Genomic DNA, 15,314 nt, shown 5'->3' with positions numbered 1-15,314 from the left:
AGCACAATACTAGTATGTTTGAGGCAATGATTTTGCCAAAACGCTACATATTTAGCACTCTGGAACTGATGCAATGAAAATTGTTGTTAGACGACTTGGGTAATGTCAGGATAGAAACAAAACATAACAAATTTTCACCATTATTTCAGCTCTTTTGAAATAATGTACATTTCTGTATTCCTTTGCTAATGTGGCCCATCTATGGCAAACCTCGATATTATGCAGAATTACATCTGCGAATATCAAGAAAATTTCAGGTCTGTTAAACAGAAATTGTTCTTAGCAATGAAATTATATCACTGGAAAACAAATATATGCATTATCAATACAGAAAACCTCTAGCTAAGCCTCAATACTGTAATGGCTCATAAATACTAGATTACTGATGAAAAAACATTTAACATGTAAAGTCTAATCACATGAACACAGCCATGCACTACCAAACCAGGATTACAGGTTTGGTATTTCAGTTAACAGTAAGACAAAGAAGTCCCTCCTATGCAATGATCAAAAGAGAAATTAACAAACAGTCAAAAATCAAGGCTATACTTGTATAATAATGGAAACAACACGAAATGTATGTTTTTCATTTCCTCAGCTCAAAGTTAAATAGCAACATTTTTAAACTCTTGTAATTAAGGGTTGCAAGATCATTTTGTCTTTAACTGCCTCTTCTGCCATGACATTTCAATTTACCCAAATCAAAAGTCATTACAGACCACCAAAAAATTCATTCTGATAAAAGCACAAACAAAACCAGTGAGCAGTTTTAAAGGAAATTGTTTTGTTACGATGCTTTATAATATCATTCAGCCAAAAGTGCATGCAACTTTTTCTTCTCTCATTGATATGCTCTTCTGGATGGCTACAAGAGTAACACGCTGCCCTGTCTCCTGTCTTGGACTGTCCTTTTTCTAACTGCACCTTGGCTTGCCACATACTGGATGCTTCTTGTTCAGGTTTTCTCTCCTTTCCCCCTGTGACTTTCGGTACTGAGAAGTTAGGCAGCAGAACTGGCTTTATAACATGAGATACATGTTTAGAGGGAAGCTGGCAGGTCTAGAGCTTATAGTATGTGTTCAGATACTTCAGCAATATGTGGCCACACAAAATCTTTAAGACATGTGGACAGCCAAGGCCAAAGTTACAATGCTGATGAGCCCTAAAACATTCAAAGCAGAACACTGCAAGGAACAGGAATCCAATGTCAAATATGATCAGTACAATAAATGGTTTATTATTCATTGAGGAGAAAAAAAATCAAATTCATAAACCACATTTGTTGTGGCACTTGCTTTTAAAACTCCCTACTTCTCAAAGTCTGTAATCTGTCAAACAATTTTACAATAATTATGTACAATGATCAGAACTAGACATTTCTTTCAGACTCCTATTGATCATGGCTCACTTCAAAGCAATTTTCTGACTTACAGACCGTGGTTCATACAAAACCCTCTTGCATTTGCCTCGAAAAACATGAATATGTTAAACATATGAATATATTGTAGGAGTTGCCAAAACAGATGCAAACTTGGGTCTGTTGAGTCTGGTTTCTCATCTCTAGCAATCATCTATTTGTTTTACCGGGAGGCAAACACCTTTTTCAAGACTCAGGTGTCCATGATTTGGCAAGGGGGGTGAGAGTTTCATAGAAGCCCATGAGAATTAGCCCCAGTGACATTAAGGACACAGCCAGCCCTCTCTGGGAGACTATGAAAGGCATGCAGAAGAAGAAGGAAATGGTAAGACATCCGAAGATGGTGGCATAGCCCTTCATACATTTCTGCTTACAGCCAGAGATACATCAATAATTTCTGTGACACATAAATAAACAAAACTTTGACACTCTGATTTACTAAAGCAGGAATGGCAATAATAATAAAACCATCAAAACTCCATAAAGACCTTTAATGTATCTGAAGATATTTTCATTACTGCAGTAAGTGTTAAGTGTTTCCTTTGCTGTTAACAGTTTTTATGGCAAAGCTTTGAAGAATGTCCCACAGGTTATCAGTAAAGGCTCTATGTGTAGCATATAAAATAAGAACAAACTAAACAATCCAGAAAACTACTTTCAAGTTGTGGCCCAGGACTAAAGTTGGAATCGCGACAGGACAGATCGGTTGCTGGTCTCATCTGGCACAGTCCCAATGGAAGGAAGCCATATCAATTGACACCAGCTGAGAATATAGTTTGATGCATCCCCTTATTCACTCACTTAAGTCTGTATTTTTCTTTTTTTTTCCCCTTTTATGTTCTAGTCACCAACACCATTCTGGCCAGTCACTAACAGTCCTTAAAGGCTAATCTTCCTGTTAGCTTGCATTTAAAAATGAATCTCAGATGCAGGAAATGAAAGCCTTCCTCTCAAACGTAAAGCAGATTCCAATTGAAAACTAAAGAATTCACGCTTCAAACCACTCTCCGAGGATGTCTTTCTCTATTGGTAACATTTGGAGATGTTTGAAAGGGAGCTAATGAAGACAGGTTTATGTGACTGGTTATAATTTTACCTTCCCAACTGCACATTTCACATTTGTCTCAGTGAATTATCTGGTAAAATATTTCATAATAATGAATTCTTTAAAAGGGTTTCCAACCAGTGAAATATTTTGAGCTAAAATTTCAAAACCAGTCAGCGACATGAGCTTGCATAAAAATGCACAAATGGCTAATTGCTCAAAAAAAGTTAAAACATTTAAGTATGTATAAACATAAAATGTTGTAATGCTTCAAACCATTAAATGATTGAAAATATCGTGGCAAAACAGAGCGGGTCAGGTATAAGAAGAACTGGGTAAGATTCAAGGACAAACTATATAAGCAGCCCATTTTAAAAGCCGTGTGAACAACCCCAAAGATCTTCCAGTGTTCGCTATCCAATCTTTCTTACTGTGGCATTAAGATATTAACTAAACTAAGCTTTTCAGAGAATTAAACTAATTGAGATTAACAAGTCTTCCTGAGGAAGTGGCATTCCAGCATTACCATGGACCACTGTGAGAAGAAAAACTTATTTGATGAAGCTGTCAGACCTCACCAGTTCTCTTCCCACCTGCCTATTATCTCCAGCGGGTCAAGAGAAGCAGGAAGCTGCCCTTCAGTGTCATTGTCTTCTCTCTGTGCTTATGAGCTGCAAAATAGAAGGATGACTCTCCTGGGCTTCACTAAATTAATTGTCCAAAGAGTTTTTCCTTAGCTTTAACAGGCAGTGGAGTGGGTATTGACTGAATAGGCTTAAACCCTTTGACTTTCAAAGAAAAACTGAAGACCTGTGATAAGATTATTTTATAAAGACATCCAACCCTGCAAGAGGTCTACCATATTCGCTGTGGCAAAATGTGACAGTATCAATTTGCATCATTGATATCTTCAGAGTTACTGATAGATGACAGTTACTGTTTATTTGCAGCATGGTAATACAGATTAGTGTCTCAGTGGGCTGAACGTGAATTACATTCACCATAATTTTAAAAAAAAAAGTGAAAGAGAGCCCACTGTACTGATCTATTAACTTTTTGCAAAAGTTAACAAATTATTCTAACAAAAAACAAGTGTATCATTGCTCTGATTATCTACCATCAAGCCATTTTTAACTGGCCTGCTCACCTGTTACAGAAAAAATATTTTGCCACAGTTGTTGTCCTGAAATGCATGTGCGTATCGAATGCGTTCATTGTGTCACAGGTATTTATAAAAACAGGAATGTAACACAAGAACAACCCAACTCTACTGTTATGTCACTGATCCTGTATGTCACTAAGCAGCAGACGCTTCTGCAACGATTAAATTTAGGAACCTTATACCTTCCTACTCATAAAGGAATACTTGCAAGAATGATAAATGCTTGTAAGTGATTTTACAATTAGGATATATTTTCATGCATTATCTGTACATTTAGGAGGAAGTAATTACCATAATAATATGTGGGGGTTACAATATGTGAAAGTTAATTTATCCACAGATTTTGTATTAATGTTTTTTGTGGCATCCTGACTAAGAGGAGCAGTGAGGTATTTTTCTCTATAATCATTTTCTGTGCACAAAGAAAATATTTGAATGCTGACATTTAATAAATTAATAATTTTTAAAATCAGGTACTTGATTTCCTCTTGGCCTAGTTTCCTAAGGAAAGAAAAGCACATTGTTGTCAACAGAATTATCTGTCTGTCATTCCCTGATACGAATTTTCAACTTACTAGGCAGTTTCAACCAAACTTTACTGAGGGGGAAAGGTCTAAAAAATCCTAAAACTCTTACAGTTTTCTTTAAAATTGGAAACTGGAGAGAGAGAAGAGAGCCTATTAATATTTCAACCAAGAAAAGTTAATAAGCTTATTCTTAAATAGACATCAAGGATTCTCATAAAAGAGAGGCATCAGAAACCAGGCTCTCAAAATTCCTCCTCTCTATTACACTTCACTTGGTCTTATCTGTAACTTTTTGAAGTTCTTTGTTTTGTTTTGTTTTGCTTTAGAATACAACTGTAAGATACCAAATGCTTAGATGTTTATCTAGTCATACATAGGGTTTGAAAAATCTGTTGCAAGTAGGATGTTTTCCTGAGCAACTGCTATCAGATTCTGCCAAATCTAAAAAATACATTTCTAGTCCTTCTGGTTTTAATGAAAATCTTCCAATGCTCTCTGAGCAGTTAGAAAGGAGGCAGAGGGAGACGACTAGTACACGAACACCGGTCTGACCAACCGCTTCTGAAGAAACCAAATGTACACAGAAAGCACAGAAAGAAGAAAGCTCTTTTTCTTTTCACTAACTATTGAAGGATGCTTTCTGATACATCTAGGAACACTTAAAGGTGGAGCATTCAGCCACAGTTACCTAGTTAAATCCAGTCTCTCCTCTGTTCTTACCAGTCAGAATGATATTCTATTACCAGAGTATTTCTTATTCATAATATGACCTCAAAATTAGTTTTAACTAAACAGAATTAGTTCTGTTTACCAGGTATTCCTTAAAATGCTTCTGAATGCACAGGTGAGATTGGCTAGTGACCTCTGCGGTGACTGTAAGTGAAATAACTCAATTTTTTCAATGTCTGTGTTTGTACAATGTCTTGGTCATGTGAAACATTATACAAGCACTAGGTATTATGGCTGGTATTGGAGAGTTTTCATGTCACAAGAACATCTCTGAACGCAGCACTGACAATGGCATTCTTTGCAGAAGTGACATCCAATGGTTTTGAGAGCCTGCGCTATTCTTTCACCTTAATGGATGATGATGACGCACTCCACAAGGAAAGCAATTGCTACCTCAGACTGTTACAATCAGCATACTGGGGAAATCTGCTTCAATTTCCATATGTGACACTGGGCAAGTCCCTTACCCTGTCTCACCTGAATGAGGGTAAAAGTAATACCAGACTCTACCTTCAGGGAGAGTGTCAAGAGAAATATTTTAGATTACGCACACTCAGCAGCTACACAGCGGGGATCAGTACAACTTCCTAGCAAGTTCACTGAAGGTATGCAGGGATAAATCTGCTGCTCTAAATCTGGCAGCTTTTGTAACTGTTAAGTTAACTTTAACAGCTACCTCCAAATACTTAATCCGCCTGAAAATGATACTACTACTGTCTAATAGGTAGTGTATCAGGTCCTTGTTTAAGAAAAAAAAAAGAAAATCCCAGGTCTATGAGTGTTCATACTTAGGTCCTTTCTAGTCCTACACAGAAAGCTTCATGTCATTTCTGCTGGTTGAGACAGAACAGGGATAAATCATTCCAATTCTGTCATGCTTTTGCCAAGTACACTCTGAACACACCCCTCCTCCTGCCCCCCCCCCCCCGCCGATTAATGAAACCCTTTATAAACCCTTTCTACAATTTTAACATGGAGTCATGAGAGTATATACATTACTTCTGACTAGCAAAAAAACCTCAGAAATGTACCAAAGTTTGGGTGCCTCTGAGGAAGACAACTGCACACGTATCAAGTAATACTGTCCTGTTTCTTTTGATCTTCTTGGTAGTTGCAGGCTGTAAGGTGCAGCCAGAGAAATTTGCCTTACACAGCATTCCTTAATGAATCAATAACGACGAAAGGGAAAATGTTCAGTAGCCCTGAACACCAGCAACTTACCCATGTATTATGCCCAGGTGTGTATGTCCAAGCTCTCAGCACAGTGCTTTACCAGGCTCGTTGTTAGGCCAAATTAAAGACCGCAGGATCTACTTAGATTCTTACCACTGTGTAAGCAAAAGTATCTTTTAGCCTTTTATACACTTTTTTATACATTTTTTCTACTTTTCCAGATAGCGAATTCTTACAATGCCTTAAAATATTTGCTACACAACTGGTCTATATTGGGACCCAGTTCTAGTATCAGCACATCTTAATTCCCAAGTTTTTTCAGCTAAATGACAAAATAATAAATTCACAGTAACTACAAGTAATTTCAGGTTTCCATTTGCCTTGAGGCTTCTCGATATATGCCATTTCAGGGACAGAAGGGATCAGGGAGAAAAAAGTAAATGTTGATAAAATAGCCCAAAGTAAGTGTCAGCCAAAACATCACAAAGATTTGTGCAGTCGTTCCAAAGCTTTGCACAATGTTTTCCAGGTCTTTCTCAACTGTGCAAGACACAGCAATAGATCTGGGGTTTTAACAAGTCTTTTCACCTACACAGAGTTAGTGCTCATAAACAGCAATGTTTCTCAGCATACTACTTTCCATTTCCTGTTCAGTGGGGTTTTTGGTTGGTTGGGTTTTTTTTTTTTTTTACAATGAAAGTTACTTTAAAAGATTTGTCTTGAGTGTTACCCCTCATTAATGTTCTCATCCAGGGTACTACAAAAGATATCACACACCACAGTAGAACTTTCCTAAAAGTTGATAGCTTTATTCCCATGGACATACATATGAAAAGAAGAAAAAGGAAAATTTAAAAAGGCTGCTGAGAAAATCTGGGTGAGAATTTATAATGAATTAACAATAAATCAGATAGCAGCCCATGTCCATCTCTAAGGTATGGACATATCAATATTTGCATATATAAAAACATTAAAGGAGATGTGGAAGACAAAAAGAATTACTTTAAATGAGCAAATCCTATAATTGTTTAAACTGAGGAAAGTCCTCGATTCATGAGTATAAATAAATGTTCACACATTGGTGAAACACATACTAACCGTTCGTGTCTCCTCACAAGCTGCAACCTGTTCAAGGATACTGAAATGTGAGGGGAAAAAAAACCCAACCACTCACACCTTTTTTGTCCAGCCAAATCATCCAAACAAAAATTAATAAAGCTCAGCGCTTTCATAAGACTTCACATCTTCAAAGTACCGAGTACACATTAGCTAATCAATGAATTCCCCTGTCTTGAATCCAAAGTGGATTAGAGGAATGGAGGCCAAATCACAAAAGCTCGGGCAAGCCTGACCTCAGACGTCTCACCAGCTTATTGCCATGGGGGCTGGCTGAACCCCGGCACGAGTCGGTCCAGCGCTCCTCTGCTTTACAGTGCGCTGCCCCTCCCAGCCAAGTTATAACTCATAACAGGATACCTAAAAGTCACCTTCCGCACCCCCTGCTTGAATCATGTTCCGTCAGAAGCTCTGGTACAGAGGATTCGCCTTCCAGGTCCCCTTTCTGCTCTCAGCCAGGGCCAACTGAAGGCTCCTCAGCAAAACTGCAGCCAGCCACCCCCGCGCTGAGGGGAAAAGGTGGGTGGGAGCGAGCTGGGGGAGCAAAATGCCTAGCAGAAGCTCACTGCCCTGGCTGGGGCCATTTCAAATCAGTCGTCACCTTTGGTCAGCCAACCCAACCAGCCTGGCCTCCACAGGCAGCACAGGCAGGCCGGCCACTGCCATCTTGCCACCTCCAGCAGCCCGTGCCGCAGCCAGGCCTGCCTGGGGGTGCCCGGCCAGCCCTGCCGCTGCCCTGGACACCAGCTTCAGGACCACACCGGGCACCCAGCCCATTCTCAGGCCACCTCAGGACACCTGAGGGGTGGTGGAGCCTCCAAGTTCTGGCCACTGAAGTGCGACATGGAGGCGAGCGGGGGGATCTCCACACGGGAGAGGCAGGACCTCCCGGCAGCGCCGGCCCAAAACTGCCTGGAGGGGAGGAGGTGCAGGGGCGCCCGGACTGTCCCTGCCTCCCTCAGGGTTCACTCCCCCTCCTCAGTCGAATCACCGACGCCGCGCTCTCTCCCCGCCATGCCTCCCGCAGCCGCCGGTTTTGAAGACCCCGGGCTCGCCCCCACCGCCGGCCGAGGCGGGTCGGGGAGGCGGCGCCCCGCCCGCGGCGCCCCGGCGGCCCCGCCGCCGCACACAAAGCGGCCGCCCGCCGCCACCAGCCTTCCTGCGAGCGACGCCCAAGTCCCCGCCTCAACCTGCAGCCTATGAGCGAGGAGGCGCCGCCCCGAGCGGCGGCCGGATCGGGATCGGGATCGGGATCGGGATCGCACCCGCCGCCGCGCACCGCCGAAGAGAGCGCCGCGCTCCCGTGCTGTCGCGTCCCGTCCCGCGGCCGGCCCCGCCGCGGCCCCCGCGTCGGCGGGGAAAGGAGGCGAGAGAGCGGTGGGTGCCGCGCCGCTGGGGATATGCGTGGAGGCGCCGGGCGAGCGCCGCGCCGCGCCGCCGCTCCTGCCGGCCCTCCGCAAGGTGTCGCCGTCGGCAGCGGAACGGCGGCCGCGGCGGCTCCCGCCGAGTGTCGATGTCCAGGTCCGCGGGGCCGGGCCGCGCCGCGCCGCGGCGGAGAGGTGTGCGCGGGGGAGCGCGGGGCTGGCCGGCGGCCCGCCCGCGGGCCCACCCCGGCGGCCGCGCCCGGGGCGGCGCGGCGCGGCGCCGGCGTGCAAGCCCCGCTCGCCTGAGGGGAGGCGATCACTGCAGGATGATTATTACTAATTATTTACAAAGCCCAGAGTCGAAGCGACTCCCTCCTCCAGCCACTTCCTTTACGCCTCTTTTTTTCTTTTTTTTTAATTGCCCCGGGTGTTTCCGCGGGAGATCGCGGCCGCGGGTGGGGAGAGCGGCGGCCCGGAGGCCACGTTTCCCCCAGGCTCGGGGGCTGGGGTGGCGCGGGGAGGGGGCGACACAAAGGGACAGCGGCCGCGGCGGGCTCCGCGGGCCGGCGCGGAGCGGGGGGCAGCCCCGCGCCCGCCCGGGCCCGGCCCCGGCCCCCCGCGGCGGCCGGGCGGACTCCCCGGTCCGCCCCCGGCGCTTTTGCACCGGGAGTGGGACCTCATTCTGCTCGCAGAGAATAAAGAGCGAATGGGGCTTTTGGCGCCAAATGCCAGGCACCTCCCTGCTTGTATGGAAATCAGGGAGGTGGGGTTAGGCTGCTCTCGCTTTCCTCTTTTTTTTTTTTATGCTCCTCTCCGCGGGTGTGTCAGCTTTTTTTTTTTCTTCTTTTTTTTTTATGCCTTTTTGGGGGGGTTAATAATATCCAGCAGCTTCAAAGCCAGCCAGTGACAGTCATCTGTCTGCAAGCAAAGGGTGAATGCGGAGGCTCGGGCCAGCCGCGGGGGCCGGGCGGGCTGGCGCTCAGTAAAGTGCAACATACAAGATCATCTGCCTTTTTTTCCTTTTTTTTTTTTTCTTTCCCCTTGCCCCCCCCCCCCCCCCCCCCCCCGCCACTCCTCCCCTTGCAACACCCACCACCATCACCAAGGAGGTAAGAAGAGGAAGCTGCAGGGTCTGGGCTGTAATAAGCAGGAGGACAAAAACCCAATCAAATAAATACAATTCCACATCGCATTTGAGTTGCTAAACTAGGGAGGATGGGAAGGGAAAGGAAGCGCAGGGGCATTGCAATGCGTGAATGGGTTTTTCATTGAGCAGAAGAAAATCCTGGAGGATATTTTTGTTTTGTTTTGGAGCTGTCGCATTGAGATCGCCTGTGTTTTGTAGGTGCCTCTTTACTGCTTTGCATTTTTAACGGTTTAATGTATTTCACGAGTCGAAATATGTACAATACTGGAAGTGATCAGGGGGCGGGGCAGGGGGAGAGCAGCTGAGCCGGGCTCGTTTCTTTGCATTTCATCATAAGCCTTTTAATGGATTTTTTTTTTTTTCCCCCTTTTGGTCTCCGTTTCAGCGTCAGCTGTTCCGAACCCAGTAGAACGATTTCCCTTCGCATTACCTTAACCGAGATGAAGGGAGACGCTGAATGTTTCGTTTGGACTTAAAGTATTTTTTTTTTAATGTCTGATGCAACTGAGGTCTCGGAAGAGGAATGGGGCTGTGGTTGACTGGTCGTGGCTAGTGAGTGGGGGGTCCGGCCGAGGTAAGGGCGGCAGCGTGCATTTTCCGGAGGTGAGAGGGCTGAAAAGCTGGTGTGTTTGCAGGAGGTTTGATTGCATGAAGTGGCAAAATGGGCAAAGTTGTTGTCCTTGGAACCTCTCCGTTGCTCTTGTCTTAAACTGGAAAAAGGGGGAGAGAAAACTTCCCGTACCTTCCTGGCAAATCAGGAGGCTTTGTTGGTGGCGCCGGGGTGGTTTTAATGCATTTTTGTGCGTGAGATTATTACATAAGGTTGATAATTTCTGTTGCTGCTGAATTTCCCCCCCTCCTCTTTCCCCCCTTGTGTTTTGTGCGGATTTCTCTGGCTCGCCTTGAGTGAATGAACTGGCGATTTGCGAAGTTGCAAAGAGCCCCTCCGCCCCCTTTTTTGCATCCTTCTCTCTCCCCTTTGCACTGCTCCGCAGATGACAAAAGGAGTAAACTTCCTCTACTTTTGCTGGTGTATTAAGAGGGCTTTCTGGAGAGATTACGGTATCATCTGTCTACAGTTACTCTGCTGTTTTGAGCGTTTGAAGCAGTTTGGGGAGAGCAGGCGACTGCTATGTGCAAAAAGCACAGAGGTGCTTTGCATCCTTGCTGTACCTTGCCGGCTGGTTTTGTGTCCTCACGGAGCGCCGGGGAAGGCGGAAAGCTTTGCATGTGGGAGCGCTACCTGATCGCTTTTCTTGCAATATCTTGAGTCGGGAGGAAAGGTGTGCGAGATGCATTTTTTCTCAACTTGCAAAAGTCTCCCTCTTTCTTGCTATTGATGATGGGATTTTTTTTTTTTTCCCTTCGGTTAAGAGGAAGGGAGTCGCATTCGTGTCTGTTTGTTTCTTCGTGTTTTAATTGCGGTTGTTTTTTTTATTTTTGGTTTAGTTTCAGGTCTTGGGAGAACCTCTCCTTCCCTTTGGTGGAAATACCCATAAAACCTGTCTCTAAAAGCATTGCCCGACCCAGGGATCAGCAAGAAGAGACCCGTAATGCCAGGAATGGTCAGTAAAAACCCAGACCTCGAGTTCGACTCTTTGCAGCCCTGTTTCTACCCGGACGAAGATGATTTTTATTTGTGCGGGCCGGACTCCGCTCCCCCCGGGGAGGACATCTGGAAAAAGTTTGAGCTGCTGCCTACCCCTCCCCTGTCTCCCAGCCGGGCCGGGCTCCAGGAGCACCCCCCGGGGGGGGCCCCGGGGCCGTGGGGAGGGGCGGCCCTGGGGGGCTGCCGCCCCGCCGACCCCCTGGACTGGGCGTCCGAGCTGCTCCTGCTGCCCCCTGAGGCCGACCTGTGGGGCGGCTCGGACGGAGGGGACTTCTTCGAGACGGGCCTCGGCGTGACCAACAACCTCAACTCCATCATCATCCAGGACTGCATGTGGAGCGGCTTCTCCGCCCGCGAGAAGCTGGAGCGGGCGGTCAGCGAGAAGCTGCAGGGCAAGGCGCCCGCCGCCGCCGCCGCCGCCGCCGCCCCGCCGCCGCCGCCCCCGGGGCCCGCCGCCGCCGCGGGCAGCCCCGCCGCCGCCAGCGGCCGCGCGGAGCTGGCCGGCGCCGTGCCCGAGTGCGTGGACCCGGCCGTGGTCTTCCCCTTCCCCGTCACCAAGCGGGAGGCGGCGGCGGGCCGCGCCGGGGCGGGGGCGGTGGCAGCGGCGGGCGACGGCGCTCCGCGGGGCGGCCGCCCGCCGCGCCCCGCCGGGGACAGCCGGGCCAGCAGCAGCTCCGGGGACGACACCCTCAGCGACTCGGGTAAGCGCTCGCCGTGCGCGGCCGCCCCGTCCCCGGGCTGGGGTGGGGTGGGGTGGGGGTGGAGGCGCTGCCTCCGGGCGCCGACGGCTGCGCGCCCCCGCCGCGGGCTGCCCGGGGCCAGGCGGGGGCGGCTGCGTCCCGCTTCGGTCCCCGCCGGCGGCATCGACGTGCGGGGCCGGGCGGTGCGGGGCGGCCGGCAGGCGGCAGCAGGCGCGGCGGCAGCGGCGGTGCCCCCGCGGCCAGGGCCCCACGGGGGGCAGCAGCCCCGGGGGCAGCCGGCTGCCGGTTTCCTGTCCTGGCAGCGGCAGGTCCGGGGGAGCAGCGGGGCAGGAGCCTAACCCGTGGGGCTGCGTGGTGCTGGGGACCCCCCGGGCTTCCTTATCTTCTGCCCCCTTCTCCTGCCCTCATCCCAGCGGCCATGCTGGAGGGGCTGGTGGGCAGAGCGGGCTGGCACCCCCACCCTGAGGAAGGGGGTTCGTGGGATGACCGTGTGTGCCCCTAGGCGTGATTTGGGAAGGCTGGAGCAGGCTAGGGACCCCTCAGAGCAGCGGGTGCGCTCGCACTGACAGAACCTAAAATGCCCAGAAACCTCTCCTGTCCGCGCCTGCAGAGAAGTCCACTTGGGCTGAAAGGTGGTTTCGAGTGTGTAGATGAGCTGGTCCGTGCGACCATCGCCATAGACTTGGTGATCCGTCCCGGGTTTCGAAGCCTGCTGTCCCTTTAATGTCTGGTTTGACAGCTTTGGGTGAGGAAGCACTTCCAACAGCTGTCTTCTTGGCAGTGCACCAAGCGCCGGCTTAAAGGGTCCCTGGCTGGAGCAGCTTCACCTTCTGCCTCAGAACAAACCCAGCGATTGTTTCGTTTTCCGGCTGCTTTTCTACTAAGCAAGGGCTGTGTTGTGGCACTGTGCATGCCTTTTGTACCACAGCTCTACGATTCCGTTAAAAATATATACATTCTGTCTAAAAACTCTTTTCTGCTGCTGTGATTATGTGGGTGGCAGCCCCGCTTTGATTGAAAATTAGAAGTATTTAAAAAAAACTCACTAAACTTATTAAACTTTCAGAAATCACTATTCTTTAGTCATTTAATGTATATTACATACTTTTCCAGATCTGTATCTGACTACAGATGGTGGGCACACCGTGGGTTTGCCATCAGTTATTTCATTGCTGCTTTTACTGTACATATTTTGTCAATAAATACATCTGGGTTGATACTTGTTCGAAGTATTTTCTGTGAGAATAACGTCTATTTTATTTTCCATTTTCTGTTGCCAAAAGATGATGAAGATGAGGAAGAAGAGGATGAAGAAGAAGAAATAGATGTTGTGACAGTAGAGAAAAGACGCTCCTCCTCCAACAAGGCTGTTACCACCCTAACTATTACAGTGCGTCCTAAAAATACCACTTTTCCATCAGTCAGGACACAGCAGAATGAACTGATTTTAAAGCGTTGTGCACCAATTCACCAGCAGCATAATTATGCCGCTCCTTCTCCATACATGGAGAGTGAAGATGCTCCACCACAGAAAAAGTTAAAAACCGAGGTGCCCCGTCCAGTAAAACCCACAATCCAACCAAAGTCTAAGAGTTCAAGTCCTCGAAACTCTGATTCAGAGGATAGTGAACGTCGACGCAACCATAATATCCTGGAGCGTCAACGGCGTAATGATCTACGGTCAAGTTTCCTCACATTAAGGGACCATGTTCCAGAACTGGTTAAAAATGAGAAAGCTGCAAAAGTTGTGATCTTGAAAAAAGCCACTGAATATGTTCATTCCCTTCAGGCAGAGGAGCAGAAGTTACTGCTAGAAAAGGAAAAATTGCAAGCCAGACAACAACAATTGCTAAAGAAAATAGAATACAAGCGGACTTGCTAAACTTTTTTTTGTTTTGTTTTTTTTTGGCTGACCAGGACAGTCATTGCCACTTTGCACATTTTTGATTCTTTAAAAAAAATTGTGTTTTTTGACGTTAAGAATGTTGGTTTTACTTTCAATCCAGTCCCTGAAGTAATCGACAAACTGTATTATCCGGGTACGGAGCAAATGGATGTTCTTGCAAGGAGTTTATTGCAAGACTACCAGACAACAATGGACTGCCTTTGTTTTTCTTCTTAAGAACTGTAGATGGTGGGGATTTTTTTTTTTAAATTGTTGTGAGCATTTGGAGCTGCTGATGACATCTAGTTGAGTTTTAAAACGTTCATTCCTAAGTTTTATGGTGCTTATGTTCTAACAGATGTTACTTTAGGGGTTGGCATTTGTACCCCTGTGGGAATTTTCTGTAAATACCATCTACACACTTGCCTTTTGTACATGTCTTGGGTTATGAGAGGTGGCTTTTGCTACCAGTATTAGACTGGAAGTTCATACCTAAGTACTGTAATACCTCAATGTTTGAGGAGCATGTTTTTGTATACAAATATATTGTTAATCTCTGTTATGTACTGTACTAATTCTTACATTGCCTGTATACTTTAGTATGATGCTGATACATAACTAAATTTGATACTTATATTTTCGTATGAAAATGAGTTGTGAAAGTTTTGAGTAGATATTACTTTATCACTTTTTTGAACTAAGAAACTTTTGTAAAGAAATTTACTATATATGCCTTTTCCTAGCCTGTTTCTTCCAGTTAATGTATTTGTTAATGTTTGGTGCATAGAACTGGGTAACTGCAAAGTTCTGTGTTTAATTTCTTCCAACGATGTACATTTAGTGCTGCGTCTTATAGCACTTTGAAATACCTCATGTTTATGAAAATAAATAGCAATTACATGATGTGCCATTTACTATTTTTCTTTTAAATGTTGTTCTTTTAAATAAAATCTTTAACTTTGCAATGTTCATGAAATACAAAAACATGGTCCCATATCCTGGGCACTTAAACTCTCAAACTATAGGTGACCTTCTATAAATAAAGTCAGCTAGGCAGGACATTTCCATTTCTGGGTAAAAAGTAACTGTAGTTAGAACAATTTTCCTCTTCTTTCATACTTCAGATGTCTCTTGTGATGTCAGGATTATCCCAGGGGACTGAACATACCATAGTTACTGGAAAGACTCCTGTGTCTTGTGAAGACTTCTGGAATATCCTCTGTATGCAGAGAATTGTGAGGGATCAGAAACACAGCTAGCATCCTTCTGCTAAGGGACTGGCCTCAGTGTGGTAGATGGGTGGAGAAGTAAATGATGAAGGTGTACTTTGCTATACAGCACAGAACACGAAATATTTGTAATAAAGATCTTACTTGACTGCTGTTCTCAGTTGCATTACAAAAGGCTTATCCTTAAAGTGGTCCATCATTGAATAGGAG

At 46.4% G+C, this 15,314-nt stretch overlaps 1 protein-coding gene across 1 annotated transcript; it reads left to right on the top strand.

Moving 5' to 3' along the window:
* Positions 1-10,727: 10,727 nt before the first annotated feature.
* Positions 10,728-14,778, top strand: MYCN (MYCN proto-oncogene, bHLH transcription factor). Its single transcript, XM_075148020.1, has 2 exons — positions 10,728-11,990; positions 13,274-14,778. The coding sequence occupies exons 1-2, from the start codon at positions 11,234-11,236 to the stop codon at positions 13,870-13,872; spliced, it is 1,356 nt and encodes a 451-aa protein (XP_075004121.1). The 5' UTR covers positions 10,728-11,233; the 3' UTR covers positions 13,873-14,778.
* Positions 14,779-15,314: the final 536 nt, after the last annotated feature.

Source organism: Calonectris borealis, chromosome 3 (genome assembly GCF_964195595.1).
Source record: "Calonectris borealis chromosome 3, bCalBor7.hap1.2, whole genome shotgun sequence".
NCBI classification, from domain to species: domain Eukaryota; kingdom Metazoa; phylum Chordata; class Aves; order Procellariiformes; family Procellariidae; genus Calonectris; species Calonectris borealis.
Note: the sequence above shows the minus strand (reverse complement) of the source record. Positions and strands in the feature narration are given on the sequence as shown.